The sequence below is a fragment of the Idiotropiscis lumnitzeri genome, chromosome 1 (assembly GCF_059441095.1).
Source record: "Idiotropiscis lumnitzeri isolate Australia: NSW breed Sydney's pygmy pipehorse chromosome 1, RoL_Ilum_1.0, whole genome shotgun sequence".
Lineage (NCBI taxonomy): Eukaryota > Metazoa > Chordata > Actinopteri > Syngnathiformes > Syngnathidae > Idiotropiscis > Idiotropiscis lumnitzeri.
In genome coordinates, this window is record NC_142391.1 from 19,089,755 (window position 1) to 19,106,685 (window position 16,931).

The following is a 16,931-nucleotide window of genomic DNA, read 5'->3' on the forward strand; positions in this document are numbered from 1 at the left end:
TCCTGGTTTACAGAGGGTCTACGCTGAGTTGCGAAGGTTGTTCTGGATCCTTAGAGGCAGAGACACCAGCACTTCTGTGTTGATTGTCGACGCTGGAGAGCTCAAGCATCCATCTCCCAAATGGCAGATTTACCAGCTGCCCTCCTTCGATTATTCAAGTCAGCCTTCCACTCCACGGGTGTAGACTGTTTTGGGCCGATGTTGGTCAAGGTGGCCCGACGTCACAAGAAACACTGGGGAATAATTTTTAAGTGTTTACCAACCCGGGACCGCCTGAAGGCCATGGATGAGGACGCATATCTGCTGGCTCTACACAGGTTCATCGCCAGACGTGGAACACCTGCCGAGTTGTGGTACCAACTTCAAGGACGTGAAATGCAAGAGACCTCCACTAACATGACACCCACTCTACAGCAACGGCTTGCGTAACATTAACATTAAGGGAAGATAAAATGCTCGTTTTACTTAAAAAGAGACATTTGCAAAAACAACAATCCAACAACTATCAACTTGAGCTTTTATTTAATTTTTCGTGTTACCTTATTGTTGAACAGTGTGGAATCAATTAAAACTAAATGAAAAGCTATGAAAACAAATGTTCAATTTTGACCTTATTTGAGACATTTTAATGAAGGTCAAGATTGATATATATATATATATATATATATATATATATATATATTTGGCTTCAGATTTTTACTGACGTCAGTGAATTTGTGCTTCACTAGTCATGAACCTCATCACATGACGCTGGTTGCTGCCAAACGATGTGTCCATGCTTCTTAAAAAAATCAACACTAGAAGCATTAGTGCAATGAATATCAAGAATTTTACGTCTCTATCGGGGTAATTATAGTAAAAAAACAAAAAAAAAAACATTGAACACTTCAAATTGTACATAAATGTGATTGTGAGTGTGAATGGCTGTTTGTGTGTGCCCTGCGATTGGCTGGGCACCAATTCAGGGTGTAACCCGCCTACTGCCAGGGGACAGCTGGCATAGGCTCCAGCACACCCATGGCGGTCATGAGGATAAGCGGTTTGGGATGGATGGGCGGATGTGCAGGCAAAATGTTTCTCAACTGTCTGTGTGTTCTTGAGTGTTTTTTTAAACTCATCTTCTTCGAGAATCTTTGATGACAAACTGAGCAGGCAAAACATTTCTCCCTAGTGTGCGATCTTGTGTGCCTTCTTAATTCTCCCTTGCGGGAGAATGTTTGATCACAAACTGAGCAGGCAAAAGGTTTATCACCAGTGTGGAGTCTTGTGTGTGCTTTTAATTTTTCCTTCTGAGAGAATCTTTGGCTACATTCTGTGCAGGCAAAAGGTTTCTCCCCAGTGTGGATTCTTGTGTGTGCGTTTAATTTTTCCTTCCGAGAGAATTTTTTGCTACATTCTGTGCAGGCAAAAGGTTTCTCCCCAGTGTGTGTTCTTATGTGTTTATTTAAGTGCCCCTTGTCAGAGAATTTTCGGCCACAGTGTGTGCACGCAAAGGGTTTCTCCCCAGTGTGTGTTCTTGTGTGACTTTTTAAGTGTCCCCTTTCAGAGAATCTTCGGCCACAATATGTGCAAGCAAATGGTTTCTCACCAGAGTGGGTTTTTGTGTGCCTTCTTAAAGCTCCCTTCTGTGAGAATATTTTACCACAAACTGAACAGGAGAAAGGTTCCTCACCAGTCTGAGTTCTCATGTGTAGTTTCAAAGCATTTTTATAAGCAACCGTTTTCCGAAACTGAGAACCATTACGGTGTTTGTTTTCAGTGTGACATGTAATGTCACCTACAAACTCTTCATTATCATCATCAGCGTGCGAAGCGTGTGACGTGTCGTCATTATCTGGTAAAGGAGCGAATAGGCGACCTGCTTGTGATTTTCCAGAGTGGTTTCCATCACATTCTGTTCTGCTGCTCGGAGGCTCCGCCCCTCTCCTCACCTCACTTTGACCTTCATCTTCACTTTTGAAAAGGACCCCAGTCAATGGCAACTGGCAGATATCATCCTCCTCCTCCTTTTTGATGTAGTGGTACTCTTCTCCTTCTTCTTTTATGCAAGGGAGCTGTGGCTCGTCCTCCTTTTTGATGTAAGGTGAATGCTGCTCCTTTTCCTCTTTAAAGTGGCAGACAGCTTTGTCCTCCTCTTCCTCTTTAATGCGAGGGGGCGCTGCCTCCTGACGCTCAAGACGACCATCTTCACTTTCGTCTGCAGGACACAAGAAGACAAACACACACAGTATTGTGGTTTATATTTAGAATGAAGGTTATTAGGAGAGCCAGATGAGTGAAGATTACTACTTATTACATGGCATGAGAAAATATGCTTAATGATGATGTACTAGTGCTTATTGTTGCTATACTGTTTTATTTAAGACCCTTTGAGTTTTAGAAAGCCAACTGTAAGTATATGAACTAAAGCTCTAAAGTTATGCATTTTAAAGCCTGCCTGGACGGTTCCAATGTAAGTGATGCTCATCTGTCAATCAAATATGTTCGTGTGTACACTATTGGCTGAAAAAACATGTGATGGGTGGCTGCTGTGTTTATTTAACAGTTCACTTTCCCCAAGTGTGTTTTGTTTGGATGTACGCAAGACGCAAAAGCCTTCCAAGTAATACATGGACATCAATGACTTGGTAGTCATTCTGCAACAAAATTATTTTAATCATCAGATTTTTGTTTTATCATTTCCATCCCTTAATGAAAGAGAAAATTGACATTTCAAATTGGCAGAACATAAAGGTGCACAAATGTTCAGATCTCTAGAAATCATAAATTAGGATTTAAAAAAAAATAAATGTAAAACATTAGCTGAAATTACAATAGGACATGTGACGGTCAATCGCATCGACATACAGAACAGCCAGTCATAGACCTGTTGCATGCCTCAGCGCGCAGTGTTTCCCACACCATGTTAATACTTGGGCGGGCTGCGCAAGTAAACTGGTTTCAACCTCTGCAGCGTACGCGTCGCAAAAATGTGACAAATTGACCAATTCGCCGTTCTCGCAGAGTGCTCCACACCTACGCAGCCGCTTTGCCGCGCATCTCTCCAAAATCCAAAGCTTGCGCGTACGGACAGGCTGTGATTGGTTGGCGCACACAGCGCCGCAAAGTCCGTCACCCTTTTATTAATAATGGAGTAACATTAAAATATTGGTTGTCTTTGAGTGTTCTGTTGTGTCTTTACTGCGAATCATAATATGAACAAACGCCGACTATTTTGCATTCGTTCATGACCACCGTAAGAGGAAATGCAGAAAATATGGCATTTATCGAATGTTCAGAATTCATACGCAGCAGCCCCTCGTTCTGGTTTTCTGTGTGGTTTGCGGTCTTTGTCGCACACTTTCATTGAATAGGCATTTCAACAATTTTGTTTTTGTTCATGATCGGCACCGGGGAAAGTGCATACAATATGGCTCGGTCCTTTCGCTCGTAGCAGTGCACTTCCAAATAACGAACTCTTGCTCTCCTTGTGCGGTTCGATGTCTTTGCAAGGAATCGAGCTTTGAGATATAACCGTTTGCTGACAAATAATATTCAGCTACCTGGCTTCTAGCTTTGTTGTTTGATTGGTTTGGCAACAGATTGGCTTAACCCACAACCCAAAAACAAGTAATTACATCAAAGTATAGAACATTCGCTAAAACTACAATGAAACACAAATATATTACTTACAATTATGCGTTTCCCGCTCCTTTTCTTCGTTTGTTATTGACGTCATCATTTCAGCAGCCATTGGGTTGCTGATGGGTCGTGTGTAGAGTCTAAGGAAGTTACGGTCTGGCTTCACGGTGTAGACGCCCATTGTTTGTGACCCTGCCCCTAAAGTTTAAGGAGAATTGGACACGTCTCGGTTCTCATGAACGCGCATTACAAGGGGGAAAGGGGCAAGAAGACAACAAACCTGCTCCGAGTAGCACAACTCGAGGCTGCTCGGAAACACCGTCCTGGCGGTTCTCTTCTTTGACTTCGCAAAGTTCCTCCTCGCACTTTGTTGTCCCGCTTGCATACATTTTCACAAATCAATCCCAATAACCTCACACTTGATCTGTAGTTGGCAATGTGTCGCAATTCGCATTGGCGTCCCTTTGTTAGCGACTAGCAAAATAAGCTAAGCTAACTAAGCCGACAGGCGTCAATGCGAGCACACAAAAACTTAACGGGTTGATGTTTTAGTCCAGTAAAGTAGTGAAGGACGTCGTACTGTGTGGGGGTTTCAGTCCGTCCGGTATAAAGAGATCGAACATTCCGTGGAGCACGTGTTGACGCAAAGCAAAAATGGGAAGGGGGCCGGGGCCACTGGAATTCGATGCAGGACATGCCCTGCGGCAATTTGATTGGCTGACATATCCATGCAGGACACGCCCTGCAGCAATATGATTGGTTACAGCATCGATGGAGGACGCGCCCCCCTGCTTCTAGGCTGGGCAAATAAAAGTATTCGTCGTCAATGTATGGAGGTAAATTTGGTGCAAAAGTAAATTGCGTAATCGCAGGAATTCTGTTTTTTTTCGTAAGCTTCGTTAATCAATGCGGGCAGCCCACGATGGTTCTGACTAGTCCCTAGCGGCACATCTTTTTATCCACAGCTTTCACTTCCAACTAACTAACTCACTAGTTACGACATAGCAAATTCTAAATTCTAAATCCCAGTTTTACGTATAAAACCTTAATATTAATATTAATTAATTAATTAATATATTAATATTATAAATTCCTAACTGTCTGGCTATACTGTCTGTGTGGCAGATGTGCTTTATCCATTGTGTTGTCTCTGGCAGAATATGAAGTGTTGCTTGTCATCAGTCGTCTATGCAGACTGATTATGTGTGCGAGTTACAAATGTGGGGTGGAATTCATGACGTCTACGGAATTGTTTAATAAATGCTTAGCAATTGTTTAATAAATGCTTAACACCTGGAGCAAATATAATAGGGGCGTTTTCCTCACGCTCAGCACCTCCAAAAAGTCCCAAATATAGTTTTACACAATAATTTATGATTTTCATATACAGATTTTATTAGAATACCATTGGGGGGGGGGGTAATTGTTTAGGTAATTAAAACAACATGTTTCTCAATTGATATCTGTAGCATACATTTATAAAATGACAGTCACATTAATTTATCTCTCACAATAAAATCTCAGTTTTGCATTTTTCCATGCGCACTTACACTCTGCAAAACTTTTACTTTGCCTGTAGCTTGAGTTTGAGAAGAGATAGTTGCTTGGCGTTGATGTTGCTGCCTCCACACACTATTACCAGCAGGGGGCCCAAGAGAGCTGGTAGGCGACCTAAAACGTTCAAACGTCACGGTCGTTATTGGGTCAAAGAGTCTTTTAGGGTTTTTGACTTATGACCTCCCACTGAAAGTAAGCTGCATGATGATTTTTTTCTCAGCCAATTGAATTGCTCATGGTTAAAAACTTCATGGTGCTTCATTTTGCTTGATAGCCCCATCAAGTGGTCTAGAGGACCAAGCAGTAAAATATACAGAATGAAATAAGATTGTAGGCTCAACAAAGACAAGACGACCATAAGTAGGTGAGTAGTGCAAACATGAGATAGGTAAGAAATACAACATCTTAAGTTGGGTTGGGTGTCGATAGCCGGGAATTATGTGGAACCAAGACAGTCCTTCCGGACGTTGTTCCGATTTTAAAATGTCGGTAGTATAAATTTAAATTCCTAAATTAGGCGCGTTTTTTTGCTTGCTGGTACTGGGCTGGTAGAATATTAGCGTCCCCTTGTGGTCTGAATGTGTAGCTACAGAGCCACACAGATGTCTTAGTTCTACTCCCCCTCATAATACCATCATTTATGACACCACAGCTTGAGAAATAATATACAGAAACACACTTAAGCACTACTGAGTGAGTGTTGGACGACCTAGCTTCTCTTGCTTGAAAATGGCCTCGTAAGCGTATCTGCAATCAAATCCACACTTTTCACTTCTTCGACCATTTTGGTTTAAAAAAAAAGCAAGAATATATTTTAGATTTTGAGTGGTTCAAATCAAGCAAACAAATAAAATATTTTAGTCTTAACTTTAGAAAATAAGAAAATTCAAAAACCCCATTTTGCTCAGCCAATACCGATCAGCCGAAAATCACGTGATTGGACCCGATTTCCGATCACATGATTGGACCGGGACAACTCTAAAGGCGGGTCCACTGTACTTGCATGAAATCTGGTGTTTGGAGGATTATGCTAAAATATATTTAGCCTAACTTTACTTAAGTTCTCTATTAGGAGCCAATCTTCAATGAAGTAATTTACTGATTATTAATGACCTAAATTCCTGCTAATACATGGACGGATTTGGCTCCTTGTTTCTTTTCTGGATTAACTCACTCTGAATTGCAAGGTAACGTTTGGTAGCCCTTATTTGGTTCATGTATCAACAAATAAGAAGCAATCTGAATAAAATAAAAGCCTTTGTTAAATCCCAGCATTCCTGTCGAAGTGGTTTTCTGCCTCGTCTTTTTCAATCTTACCACATGTTCAAAACTGGTACCCCAAAATTTTACGGTTATGTCTAACCTTCAGCCTGTAATCGGTGTACAACTCCGCTGTAGACAGCAGCAAGTGTTGCTCCACATGCCATTTCCACTAGTACACGCTCCTCATCTAACAAATGTAGACACAAACGGCACAAAACACTTGACTCGTTTGACCTTCTTTGTAGTTTCGTTTTGCAGAATGCCTGGAAACTTTCAAGGAAACTCACCCAGGAATGTCTCCATCGCATGAAGAGCCTGCTGGTCAGTCACGACTTCAGAAATGATTGTGACCTCATTGCTCTGACTGTATTCAAACGCTTTTGTACAAACTGTCTTTGCACCAAGACTTTTAGCTTCACTGGGGAGTGAGAAAGAGAGAGAGGAGGACATTTTTAAGTCTGCCGGGCTACAATCAGTCTCAAATGAGACAATTTCAGCGAGCGTTATTTAGTAGGCCGGGTTACACCAATTTAGAGTGTCCAATCAACCTGCCATGCATGTTTTTGGAAGGTGGGAGGAAACCGGAGTACCCGGCACTCGGAGAACAAGCAAACTCCACACAGGAAGGCCAGAATCAAACCCACAACCTCTGCACTGTGAGGCCATCGTGCTAACCAGTAGTCCAAGGAATTTAACACACTACCACTCCAAAGGAGTCACAGGCTAGGAGGATCAAAAAGGAAACCCTTGGACTGCAATTAACAACTCATGTAACAATACATAATGTATCATAATCTGATGATTATTTGATCAAAGTTTTCATTTCCATCCCTTTATTCAAAAATTGCACATTATTTCTAATTAAACTACATCACAAAATGATTCATCGCTTATCAAAAATTATAATCAATTCATTTTGTATTCAGGGAAGTCTCAAAGAAACAAATTGACCTGGTGATGTCATCCAAGGTAACAATCCTTCCTGCCTCACGAGAAGCATTCAAACAGTCTGCGCCAACTGTTTCCATGGCGATGATGGGTACGTCCATCCAGCCTACATCCTTCAGGCCCTGGACAACCCCACAGAGGAGCCCCCCTCCGCCCACTGATATCAGCACTGCTCCAGGCTTGACATTTGGACCCAGACTGGCTGCAGCCTCTGCGATCAGACTAGAATTCCCTTTCCTTTTGGGCGGGTAGGAGGAAGAACATTAGAAATGTGAAGAATTTAGGGGATTTCAAGTGGCGAAACATGAATAAGTGAGTATGGTACTATCTACCATATCAAGGGGTGATCAAACGGGGGCACATAGGAAAGTCCATCTGTTTCGACTAATCTGAGAGCCTCAGCGTTTGCATCATCCCAAACCTGTGCACAGTGGTTGTTTAGATTTCCTTTATACAAAACTATTTACTATATTGAGAAGTTTCCTGCAGAAAATAATCATCAAACCCAAACAGTCCGTTGAGGTCCAAATTGACATGTAAAGCCATTTACCTTGCCCACCATCTTGACAGTTGCACCTTGATCCTCAAGTCTCTGGACAACAAAATGAGGTGTTGATGAGGGAATAATTATGGTGGCTGGCACACCCATTTTTCGGGTTACATAGGCAGCTGCCATGCCGGCATTTCCACCTGAAATAAGACATCAGGTGGTTATAACGTAACCATCTACCGCAGGAGTGGGCAAACTTTTTGATTGGCGGGCCACAATGGGTTCTAAAATTTGACAGAGGGGAACGGGAACGGAAGGATGGAGTGTTTTGGTAACCTCACCTCATTGGAGAAAAAAAAACTATATTTAATTTGAAATGAAAATGAACAAAAGCAAAACAGCAAAATATATGTCTTTGAAAAACCACAGGATTTAGAAAATAAAACATTAACAAGGTTTATTCATTTACATTTTTTCAAGTTCGGCGGGCCGGATTAAAACATTTATCGGGCCGCATGTGGTCCCCGGGCCGTAGTTTGCCCACGCCTGATCTACTTGATAGTAGTACTGTGCCAATACTTAAGTGATCATATGAAAAGACCCTGTCAAGGATCAGAGGTTACCTGAGGAGCAGACAAATCCTTTGGACTTTGATTTAAGCTACATAAGAAAAAAGAAATCGATATGAAATAGGGTCATTCCATTGCGTGCGCCATACTTTTCGACAGAAGGTACATGGTAGGGGCTTACCTGTTGGCACAAGTATCCAATGCCGCGGATCTTGAAAGAACCAGAGGGCTGAGAATTCTCCATTTTCAGATACACAGTGATTCCCATACGTTTGGACATTGCAGTACTTTCCAGTAAGGGCGTGTTTATGTGGAAATGTTGAGCCATGTTGCCACAGATTGCACTGAACTTAGAAGTGACCAAGTTGTTAACACAATACAGACCCACTTAATTCAATGAACATTAATTGAACAGTTCTTTAGTCCAGTGCAGTAGTGTCCAAACTACAGCCCGACCCGCCCTCTATTTTTCTAGTGGCCCGCAGCAGACACACAAAAAGCCAACCTACAATGCTATTGAGTGTGGGTGTTCAAACGCATTCGCTACCATCAATGCAATTGGGAAACAGTGCCAGTCTTCGCTCCACTGTTCTTTTTTTTTACCAGTGTGACAGTTATCTCTGTGTTTTCACCAACAGTCCGTCAAATTATGTCTTTAATGAAAACGGTTCGCAGTGCAAAAAAGATTGGGCAAGCAGTGTGGGCAGTGGGCACCAGACCACCAAGAGAACTGTGCTAAATCAGCCATCTGATCACACGCTGCAAGTCAGAGGTAGCCGGCCAATCATTTTTAAAAGGGGCCATGCAAGAAACTTAAAAAACAAACCCAGTAGGGTGAAATATTAATCTAATGTACGTTGTATTTAACGTGTCATTAAGAGGGTAAAGTTGGTGTCTCGTGTTTATTTTGAGACTTAAAAGAGGTGCAGCTCTGTGAACGTTCCCCTTGACTTGTACTTTGCCACTAGTTTTGACCATTTAAAGTTAGGTTTGAGTCGTGCAAAACTATTTTCCAGTGATCCAACCTTCCCGCTCGTCCCTGGAACTGTTTTCAGCCGCTACCGTCAAGATGCTGCGCTCACAGGGATCCAGAAACTCTCGGGCCCTGGGATGGGAAACTTAAATGTTAGAGCGGGCCAAAACACACAGTGATACGGTGGGGTCACATCGGACCGCACACATTCTAATCACATATGAATTAAAATGCTATCGTAAATATGGACAAAATATGTTGCATACATGCAAAATAAGTAATAGTATATTAAATTTTTCAAAATACATTTTTCAATGCATGTATAAATGATGCATTAGCCTCACCCAATAAGAAAGGGTCTAAAGCAAACAAGAAAATAATCCCATACTGTTTTTGTTTTTTCCAGTGCAAAGGGCTGTTTTGTATAAAAATTATCATTCAAGAATGGCACAAAACTTCTGAATAAGAAACCAACATTAAGTGCAAGAAATCATTTTGCACATTTTTATCACAAAAAAAAAAAAAAAATCCATCCATCCATCCATCCATAATCTGCCGCTTATCCGGGGGCGGGTCGTGGCGGTAGCAGCTTCGGCAGGGACTTCCCTCTCTCCAGCCACGCCTTTGAGCTCTTCCGGAGCGATACCCTGGCATTCCCAAGCCAGCCTGGAGACATAGTCTCTCCAGCGTGTCCTGGGCCGTCCTCCTGCCAGTGGGACATGCCCGGGACACCTCGCCACGGAGGCGTCCAGGAGGCATTCTAATCAGATGCCCGAGCCACCTCATCTGGCTCCTCTCAACGTAGAGGAGGAGCAGCGGCATGACGGCCTTCCTGTGTGGAGGCCCTCCTTGATGACCAAGCTTCTCATCTTATCTCTAAGGGAGAGTCGCTTGTAACCGAGATCTCGTTCCTTCGGCCACAACCCACAGGTAAATTGAGAGCTTCGACTTTTGGCTAACATCTGTAGAACAAGGAACTCCGGAAGCACACCCCACAGAACTCCTCGAGGGACACAGTCGAACAACAAAAAACTACAGTTGACTCCTGAATGTTCAGTTTTACACCTGTACATTCACATTGCACATTCCCCTAAATTATTGGATATTTTTTTATGTCCTTGTTTCTTTTTCCTGTTTGAAGTAAAAAATAAATATTTACCAAGGAAAAAAAATTAAAATGTGTGTGTGTGGGGAGGGATTAGGCTACAGGGCCCACTCAAAGTCTGGTCGTGACTCGCAGGCCAAATAATGTATTCATTCTAAAGCAGGGGTGGGCAAACTTTTTGATTGGCGGGCCACAATGGGTTCTAAAATTTGACAGAGGGGCCGGACCAGGAGCATGTGTTTCGATGGAGTGTTTTGGTAACCTGACCTCATCGGAGAAAAAAAATAATACATTTATTTTTAAATGAAAGTGAACAAAAGCAATTCAACAATATGCATGTCTTTGAAAAACCACAGTATTTAGAAAATAAAATATTAACAAGGTTTATTCGTAAAATTTTTTCAAGTTAGGCTGGCCGGATTAAAACGCTTAACGGGCCGCATGTGGCCCCCGGACCATACTTTGCCTAGGGCTGTTCTAAAGCGTCTTTGAGTGTCCAGAAAAGCGCTGTATAAATTTAATGCATTATTACGAGCCTCATCCTGGCAGTTTGTTGTCTAATTATGCTCATCATTACTATTATCTTTTAAGTTTTCATATCCTCAACTTTGTTACTTCAGCACCAAACAATGACAATAAAGGCGTTTGATTTTTCTTAACTCTTGCGGCAGTGCTTAGCTATTGCTTACAGTTGTGGTTGTTTTTGTGGTCTTTAAACAAAGTTCAGTTGCGCTTCAGCGAAACTGCTGTGAACGTCTATGTCCACGCAACTGAAACGACGTATAGCAAGTTACATCACATATGGTGCTTCGCCAAACTTGACACAACAGGAGCAATTAAGTCATTCATGCTAACTGGGCGTCGTTCCAACAGACTGCGAGTACACTTTGAAGACGAGTTTGACGCGGACCCCATGAAACAGAATCTGTTTTTGCCGACTTACCATCAATCTCCAGAATGTTGTGTTGTGGATTCAACCAAATCGCGAAGCGTAAAAGACGAGAACCTCCTTGAATTAACGTTTTTTTTTGCCGAGGAAATTTCCTTTCCTAGCCTTCTCATCAATGTTAATCTCTCAAGTCTACAAATGCTAAAGGAAGGTTCCTTGAAGTATCCTTTAAGAGTCTTTACCAAACGCCTCTCTTGGCGACCAATATTTACCAATAGAGGTTACCCACAATTCTTTACGACAACAACTTAAAGCAACAGGACTGTGACAACGATTTGGCAGACGCTCGAGGTGAACGCTCAAGCCAAAAAAACACTTTTTAACAAAATAACAGTAATTAAAAAAGTAAATAAATACAACGTTTTGGGGGTCACAATTGGATAGTCAGTGAGGCAGAGAAAAAGCAAAAGGAAATGTGTGTTTCCAAACAAACAAATCAAACTTTAACCACCTAATCATTTCTGATTTCCTTATATTTCAGCACTTCATTGAACTACTTGTTGGCCTGTTTGCTATTTCTGTTCTTTCTTTTCTGTTCCCAATTCCCCGAATTAGGTGATGGCGATTCACTTGGAAGTGGCTGTACTGAATTTACACCAACTGACCGGTACAAGATCGAAGGCTCATCTTCGGATATGCTGCCATGGATATTACGGCCCTGGATGAGGACCCGCTCCACTGAAGTCATCTTCCTGCAGCACTTCATTCAATTGACTCTTATATTATCTCATCTATTATTGCATAGCATCATTGTATGTGTCAAATGTTGCCCAGTTGGCATCCATTGCAGCCTGGTCATCCTGGAAGGGGGATTCCCCCATCTGTGGTCCCTTCTCAAGGTTTCTCACTTTTCCCCTAATGAGGTTTTGTGAGTTTTTCCTTGCCCTCCTGGGGGTTAAGATCGGGGATGTCGATTGTGGCTATGTAAAGCCCTTTGAGACTGTCTGTGATTAAGGGCTATACAAATAAAATTGACTTGACTTGACATGAGCGAATGGGCAATTAAAAAAATCAATTAATTTAAATAAATAAATAAATGAATAAATAAAAACAAATAGTACGTATGTCTTTGTGATTGTATTATTAAGCTAATATTTTGCAAGCTCAAGACGGTAGGTCAATGTGAGAGAGCTTCAAGCTCTTTGAATTTGTGTTATGGTTTGTCAGATTGAGGAGCTGACAGCTGTACTGCAGGGATGATGAAATCTTATTTTTATTTCTACTGCATGAGATAGATTTTTTCCCCCTGTTAAGATACAGTTCTCAGCGGAAACGGTTGGGATACCCTTGCTGTACTGCAAGATACAATACAAAACAACTTTATTTATATCGCGCATTTCACAACAACTGGTTTTGTAACAAAATTTTAAAAAAAGGGCTCGATTAGGTAAAGCCAGAGGTGGATTTTACTCCGACCCGTACGGCATTAGATTTATGCCACAATTACGCGCAACGTCAAATACAGAAATTAGTTTTGCGTGTGCGTAATGTGTACATAATTACGTAAGGATAATGTCAAATACCACGTACGAAAACATGTTTTGTGTGTACAAAAATGTGTTTCGCCAGTAGAACACCCTCCACGCTTATGCACAAAAATAGGTTTTACACTTACGGCTTCTCTCTACGCATACAAAACGCTGATATACGCTAGCGATGCAGGTGTGATAACTGTGCCACAATTATCAACCAATCACGAGTCGGATAATTCTGATTGGCTGTGATGGGCCATAGGACCGCGAGTGTGTGATGTAGTTGCGAGGCGGCCAAAAGTTCATCTCAATCTACTCAGTTAAATTGGCAAATGACAAAAATTGCTTCCGAACGCGGGCACGTTCTTGGAGTGGAAGACAGAAGAAGAATGAGATGAAGACGAAGAAGAAGAAGAACAGGTCGTATCACAGTTTAAATTAGTCGCATAAAACACAACAGCTGTCAGATTACGCACATCATTTTTTTATTTAGTCTTTATTATACACCACAAGGAATTATTCAGTGTGAAATCCTAAATGTACATTGTGTGGCAACAGTATATGAGCAATGCATTCATGAATCGTATTGTCTCCTAATACTAGTTAGTTATAGTGCTAATAATAAAAATAACAGTAATAAAAATATATTTTTTCAATAGAACCAACAGTACATTCCATACAATTGCTTAGAAAAAGTAAATTGAAATGGAGGTGTTTTCATTTTCTATTATTTAGTCACTTGCACGTGCCCAGCTATTGGCTGGCAATCAGTTCAAGATGAACGCAGCGACCTCGTGCTCCATGCCGATTGACAGCGGCTGCTGCACATTCGTGACCAAAGTGAGGATAAGCGGTGCAGAAGATTTCAGCAGTGAGTCCGATTCTAAAAGCTGCAAAGTATTGTCCTGATATTTGCCATGTTGTAGAATTTTTCTATATTTTCTTGAACAGAAAATAACCCAAATTGATCTCTTTGTCAAATGATCGCAACTGCAACCTACCAAAATGTACTTTGGTTTTATAAACATCCTTTTAGAAACGCTCTCAAACATGTTCTTCTTTTCTTTCAGTTGATCTTCTCAGCAGTCTTTGGAAAGTGGGCAGATGTGATGCGAGTTAACGTTGAAGCTTGTCTAGCCCATCCTACCATGCTATCATATTTTAAAGCATTTGGGAACATCAGTGCATGCTTGAATGAGAAAAGTTTGAACTTTATTTTCTAACGGTTTTATCTCCAACCTCAAAACCAACAATGTCTCACCTCCGTTAAAGTCAATCAAAACTTTGTATTCGCCCACCCTTCACATTCTCAATCACTACACCCATGTCAAACTTTCCTCCATACCGTTACATGTAAACTCAAAAGTTACATATATATTTACTGTGCAGCTCACGAGATTAGAACAACAGCAGCCACCTGGGTGTTTATATTTCAGATAAAAACCATACGAAAATAGTCATTTTAAAATGACAAAATAGGAACTCTCTATGAAACAGCATTCGGAAATCTTAAGATGATGTGTTACGAGACAGACGTGGAACTTTTTCTCTTTTTCTGATCTCAATCACCAATGTTAGCTCATTTCTGTTCCATTGAATTTGCAACAGCTGTTTTATTTGTTTGTGGGAGTACGTTCAAATAATAACATGAAGAGTAACTTCCTTCTCGCTTCTCTCACGGTGCATCCCGCTCGACTCCACATGTCTATCGACAGCACACGCTGCTTTTCTCCTTTCTCTGCCTGCAGTGCACAATGTTGATGATCTGAGCTTCAGGCCAGCGAGCGTTGTCTGGGTTTGATCCTTGGGTATAGCTGGAGACAAACACAGAGAGTGAATATTACATAATTGTGAATACAGAATTTTCGATGGTTACCCTTCGGCGGCTTCTTAATAGGCTTTACATGATCACGATTTTTGGGGCCAATCAGCGATCCGATCCCTAATTATATAACTTGTTTATTTACTGTATATTGGTATGTATTCATTTTATTTAAAAGGGATCAGGTTACATGTAAATATCCAATAGATGCCACTAATGAAAACCCCGCAATAAATCGCAAAGTAGTGAGGGAACACTGTTATTCTATGTTGTGGATTTCACCTTGGCGTCTATTTGAGTTTTGACCAGTAGAGGGTGCCATTTATATGTCAGAATGTCACTTGCCGTCTTCAGTTGACTCATGTTGTGGAGTCTTGCAAAGAATGTCACCGTGGGTGGTTACCACATTTCAACCCATACATTTGGCAGCATTATTCTTTGATTTGAATTCAAATTCAAATTGATGAATTGATTTCCCAGTTGAAATTTCCGCCACACCTGCCTGAGTCAATCTAAAAAAAAAGTCATCAAAATAAAGCAGCTCAAATTGAAACAAGAAGCAGGCCGAAGTCCCACGTTCCACCCATTTTTGCATCCCTTCAGTGGCTTCCAGTGAAAACACAAGATTGTCTTAATTATTCATAAAGAAGTTCATGACCTTTCATTATTTGATTCCGACTGATTATTTTTTGTCACGTTCCCATCCACGTCTACTTTGTTTACATATTTCTTTAGTTTAAGAGCAATGAAACTTCCCCAAATTGACAGTTTGACGAAATTCGGAGTTTGGCTAGTATTGCCACTTCAACCTGATAACACACCAAGAATTTTGAAACACACGCTTCCCAAAGCACACGGCTCATGACATCTCTCTGAGCAGGCCTTGCGATTGGCTGAGGCTGAAGGACTCCCAGAATGCTTTGCATCACTTGATACATGTTTTGTGTTAATTTCATTTATTTTTGGGATATGAATAGCATGAGAGATACAAATTTTGGGTTAATTGTATTTCTTCGTTCCTTGTTTTGGTTGTTTCATTGTAGTATTGGGTGCTTTTTGTTTTGGTTTTCATTTAAAACGTGGTGACTAGTGACATCCATCCACCAACATTGTGTGAACATGTAGTGTTAATGACAATGCGTTTGACACGCTGCTGGTTGAGTTGTCACAAAAGCTCTCCCCTCAAACCTGCGGGACCGCTAATGACATGCGACTGACTCAGTTTAGCTTTTCAAAGCTGCCTTTTGCGAAACATATTCCAGCATGTGTTTTACGGTGCGCCCTTTGCTTGTGCTTAATCCAGAAAAAGCACACGCAAGTGAGACTCTGCCCTTTAATACGGTGCGCCTTATGGTTGTGAAAATGCGGTATCATGTCTCAAGCGGTGTCAATCAAAAACTTTCAACGTCATTTTTGTGTATTGCCGTCGTGCACTGAACTACCATCGCGGCACGTCCAGTTTAAAATACCATTTGATGGCCAAGCACACCGCTGACGCCAATTCTCCACCCCCTTGTCAAACCCAGGCGTCCATGGATAATTTGGGACAGAAACCGATGGATGGATCAACTAAAAAGAGACTCGCCAAAGCCATAGCTAAGTGGGTGGCCACTGCGTGTTAGCATCGCGGAGGACAAAGGTCTGGCTGAAATACTTCACATTGCGTGCACTTAAAATTGTCCTTGAGATTCACCATTACAACCCGCTTTCAAGACTTGCAGGAAGCAGAGAAGGCGGCAGCAGTCGCGCTCACCGGTGATTACTGGACTTCTCTCAGTAACCACAACGACCTCGGTGTAACAGCCCATTATTTTGACCCATTTCATTTGCACTTTGTCGGCATTTTATATTTCTTATATGACTCCAATTTGATCCCTTAGAAAAGGCTGTTGAGATGCTGTTTTGTGTGACTTTGTTAGTATGAGTCAAAATCAATGCTTTGTTTTTTCAATTAAAAAAAAAGAATTTGCATAAAAACAAAAAAATAAATTCTCATCATATATTAAAGGTATTACAATTCAATAAAATATTGGGACAAAAAATATAGGGATTTTTTTTTTTTTTACAATGACTCAAATGTGCGATTAACTATGAGTTAAGTATGAAAAAATGCGATTAATTATGATTAAATATTTTAATCGCGTGACAATATTTATATACTT

At 41.2% G+C, this 16,931-nt stretch overlaps 3 protein-coding genes across 7 annotated transcripts in view; all 3 read right to left on the bottom strand.

Annotated features, from left to right (window-relative positions):
• Positions 1-864: 864 nt before the first annotated feature.
• On the bottom strand, positions 865-4,297 carry LOC148343511 (uncharacterized). The gene is made up of 3 exons (XM_088313913.1): positions 3,902-4,297; positions 3,673-3,819; positions 865-2,197 (listed from the first exon to the last, which is right to left on the bottom strand). Exons 1-3 carry the CDS (start codon positions 4,008-4,010, stop codon positions 978-980), a joined length of 1,476 nt encoding a protein of 491 aa, XP_088170039.1. The 5' UTR covers positions 4,011-4,297; the 3' UTR covers positions 865-977.
• Positions 4,298-5,007: 710 nt separating this feature from the next.
• Positions 5,008-11,726, bottom strand: sdsl (serine dehydratase-like). Its single transcript, XM_088314996.1, has 9 exons — positions 11,470-11,726; positions 8,630-9,553; positions 8,503-8,539; positions 7,940-8,079; positions 7,722-7,810; positions 7,393-7,626; positions 6,729-6,859; positions 6,542-6,628; positions 5,008-5,292 (listed from the first exon to the last, which is right to left on the bottom strand). Exons 2-9 carry the CDS (start codon positions 8,774-8,776, stop codon positions 5,186-5,188), a joined length of 972 nt encoding a protein of 323 aa, XP_088171122.1. The 5' UTR covers positions 8,777-9,553; positions 11,470-11,726; the 3' UTR covers positions 5,008-5,185.
• Positions 11,727-13,410: 1,684 nt separating this feature from the next.
• Positions 13,411-16,931, bottom strand: part of LOC148343513 (apoptosis-stimulating of p53 protein 1-like) — a 33,868-nt gene continuing 30,347 nt past the window's right edge. For all 5 annotated transcript variants that reach the window (XM_088311793.1, XM_088311714.1, XM_088311963.1 and 2 more), the window contains one exon: positions 13,411-14,761. In XM_088311793.1, the coding sequence (XP_088167919.1) occupies positions 14,720-14,761 (42 nt within the window). In that variant the 3' untranslated portion in view covers positions 13,411-14,719. The remainder of the gene's footprint in view (positions 14,762-16,931) is intronic.

What these genes read in the sequence shown, in the direction of transcription:
- LOC148343511 (XM_088313913.1), bottom strand. Translation starts at nt 4,010, where the DNA reads ATGTATGCAAGCGGGACAACAAAGTGCGAGGAGGAACTTTGCGAAGTC. An exon ending in AGTTGTGCTACTCGGAGCAG is followed by an intron (nt 3,820 to 3,901) that starts GTTTGTTGTCTT and finishes CTTAAACTTTAG; the next exon opens with GGGCAGGGTCACAAACAATG. An exon ending in GGAGCGGGAAACGCATAATT is followed by an intron (nt 2,198 to 3,672) that starts GTAAGTAATATA and finishes TGTGTCCTGCAG; the next exon opens with ACGAAAGTGAAGATGGTCGT.
- sdsl (XM_088314996.1), bottom strand. Translation starts at nt 8,776, where the DNA reads ATGGCTCAACATTTCCACATAAACACGCCCTTACTGGAAAGTACTGCA. An exon ending in TTTGATCACCCCTTGATATG is followed by an intron (nt 7,627 to 7,721) that starts GTAGATAGTACC and finishes CCCGCCCAAAAG; the next exon opens with GAAAGGGAATTCTAGTCTGA. An exon ending in TGCGATGGAGACATTCCTGG is followed by an intron (nt 6,629 to 6,728) that starts GTGAGTTTCCTT and finishes TACATTTGTTAG; the next exon opens with ATGAGGAGCGTGTACTAGTG.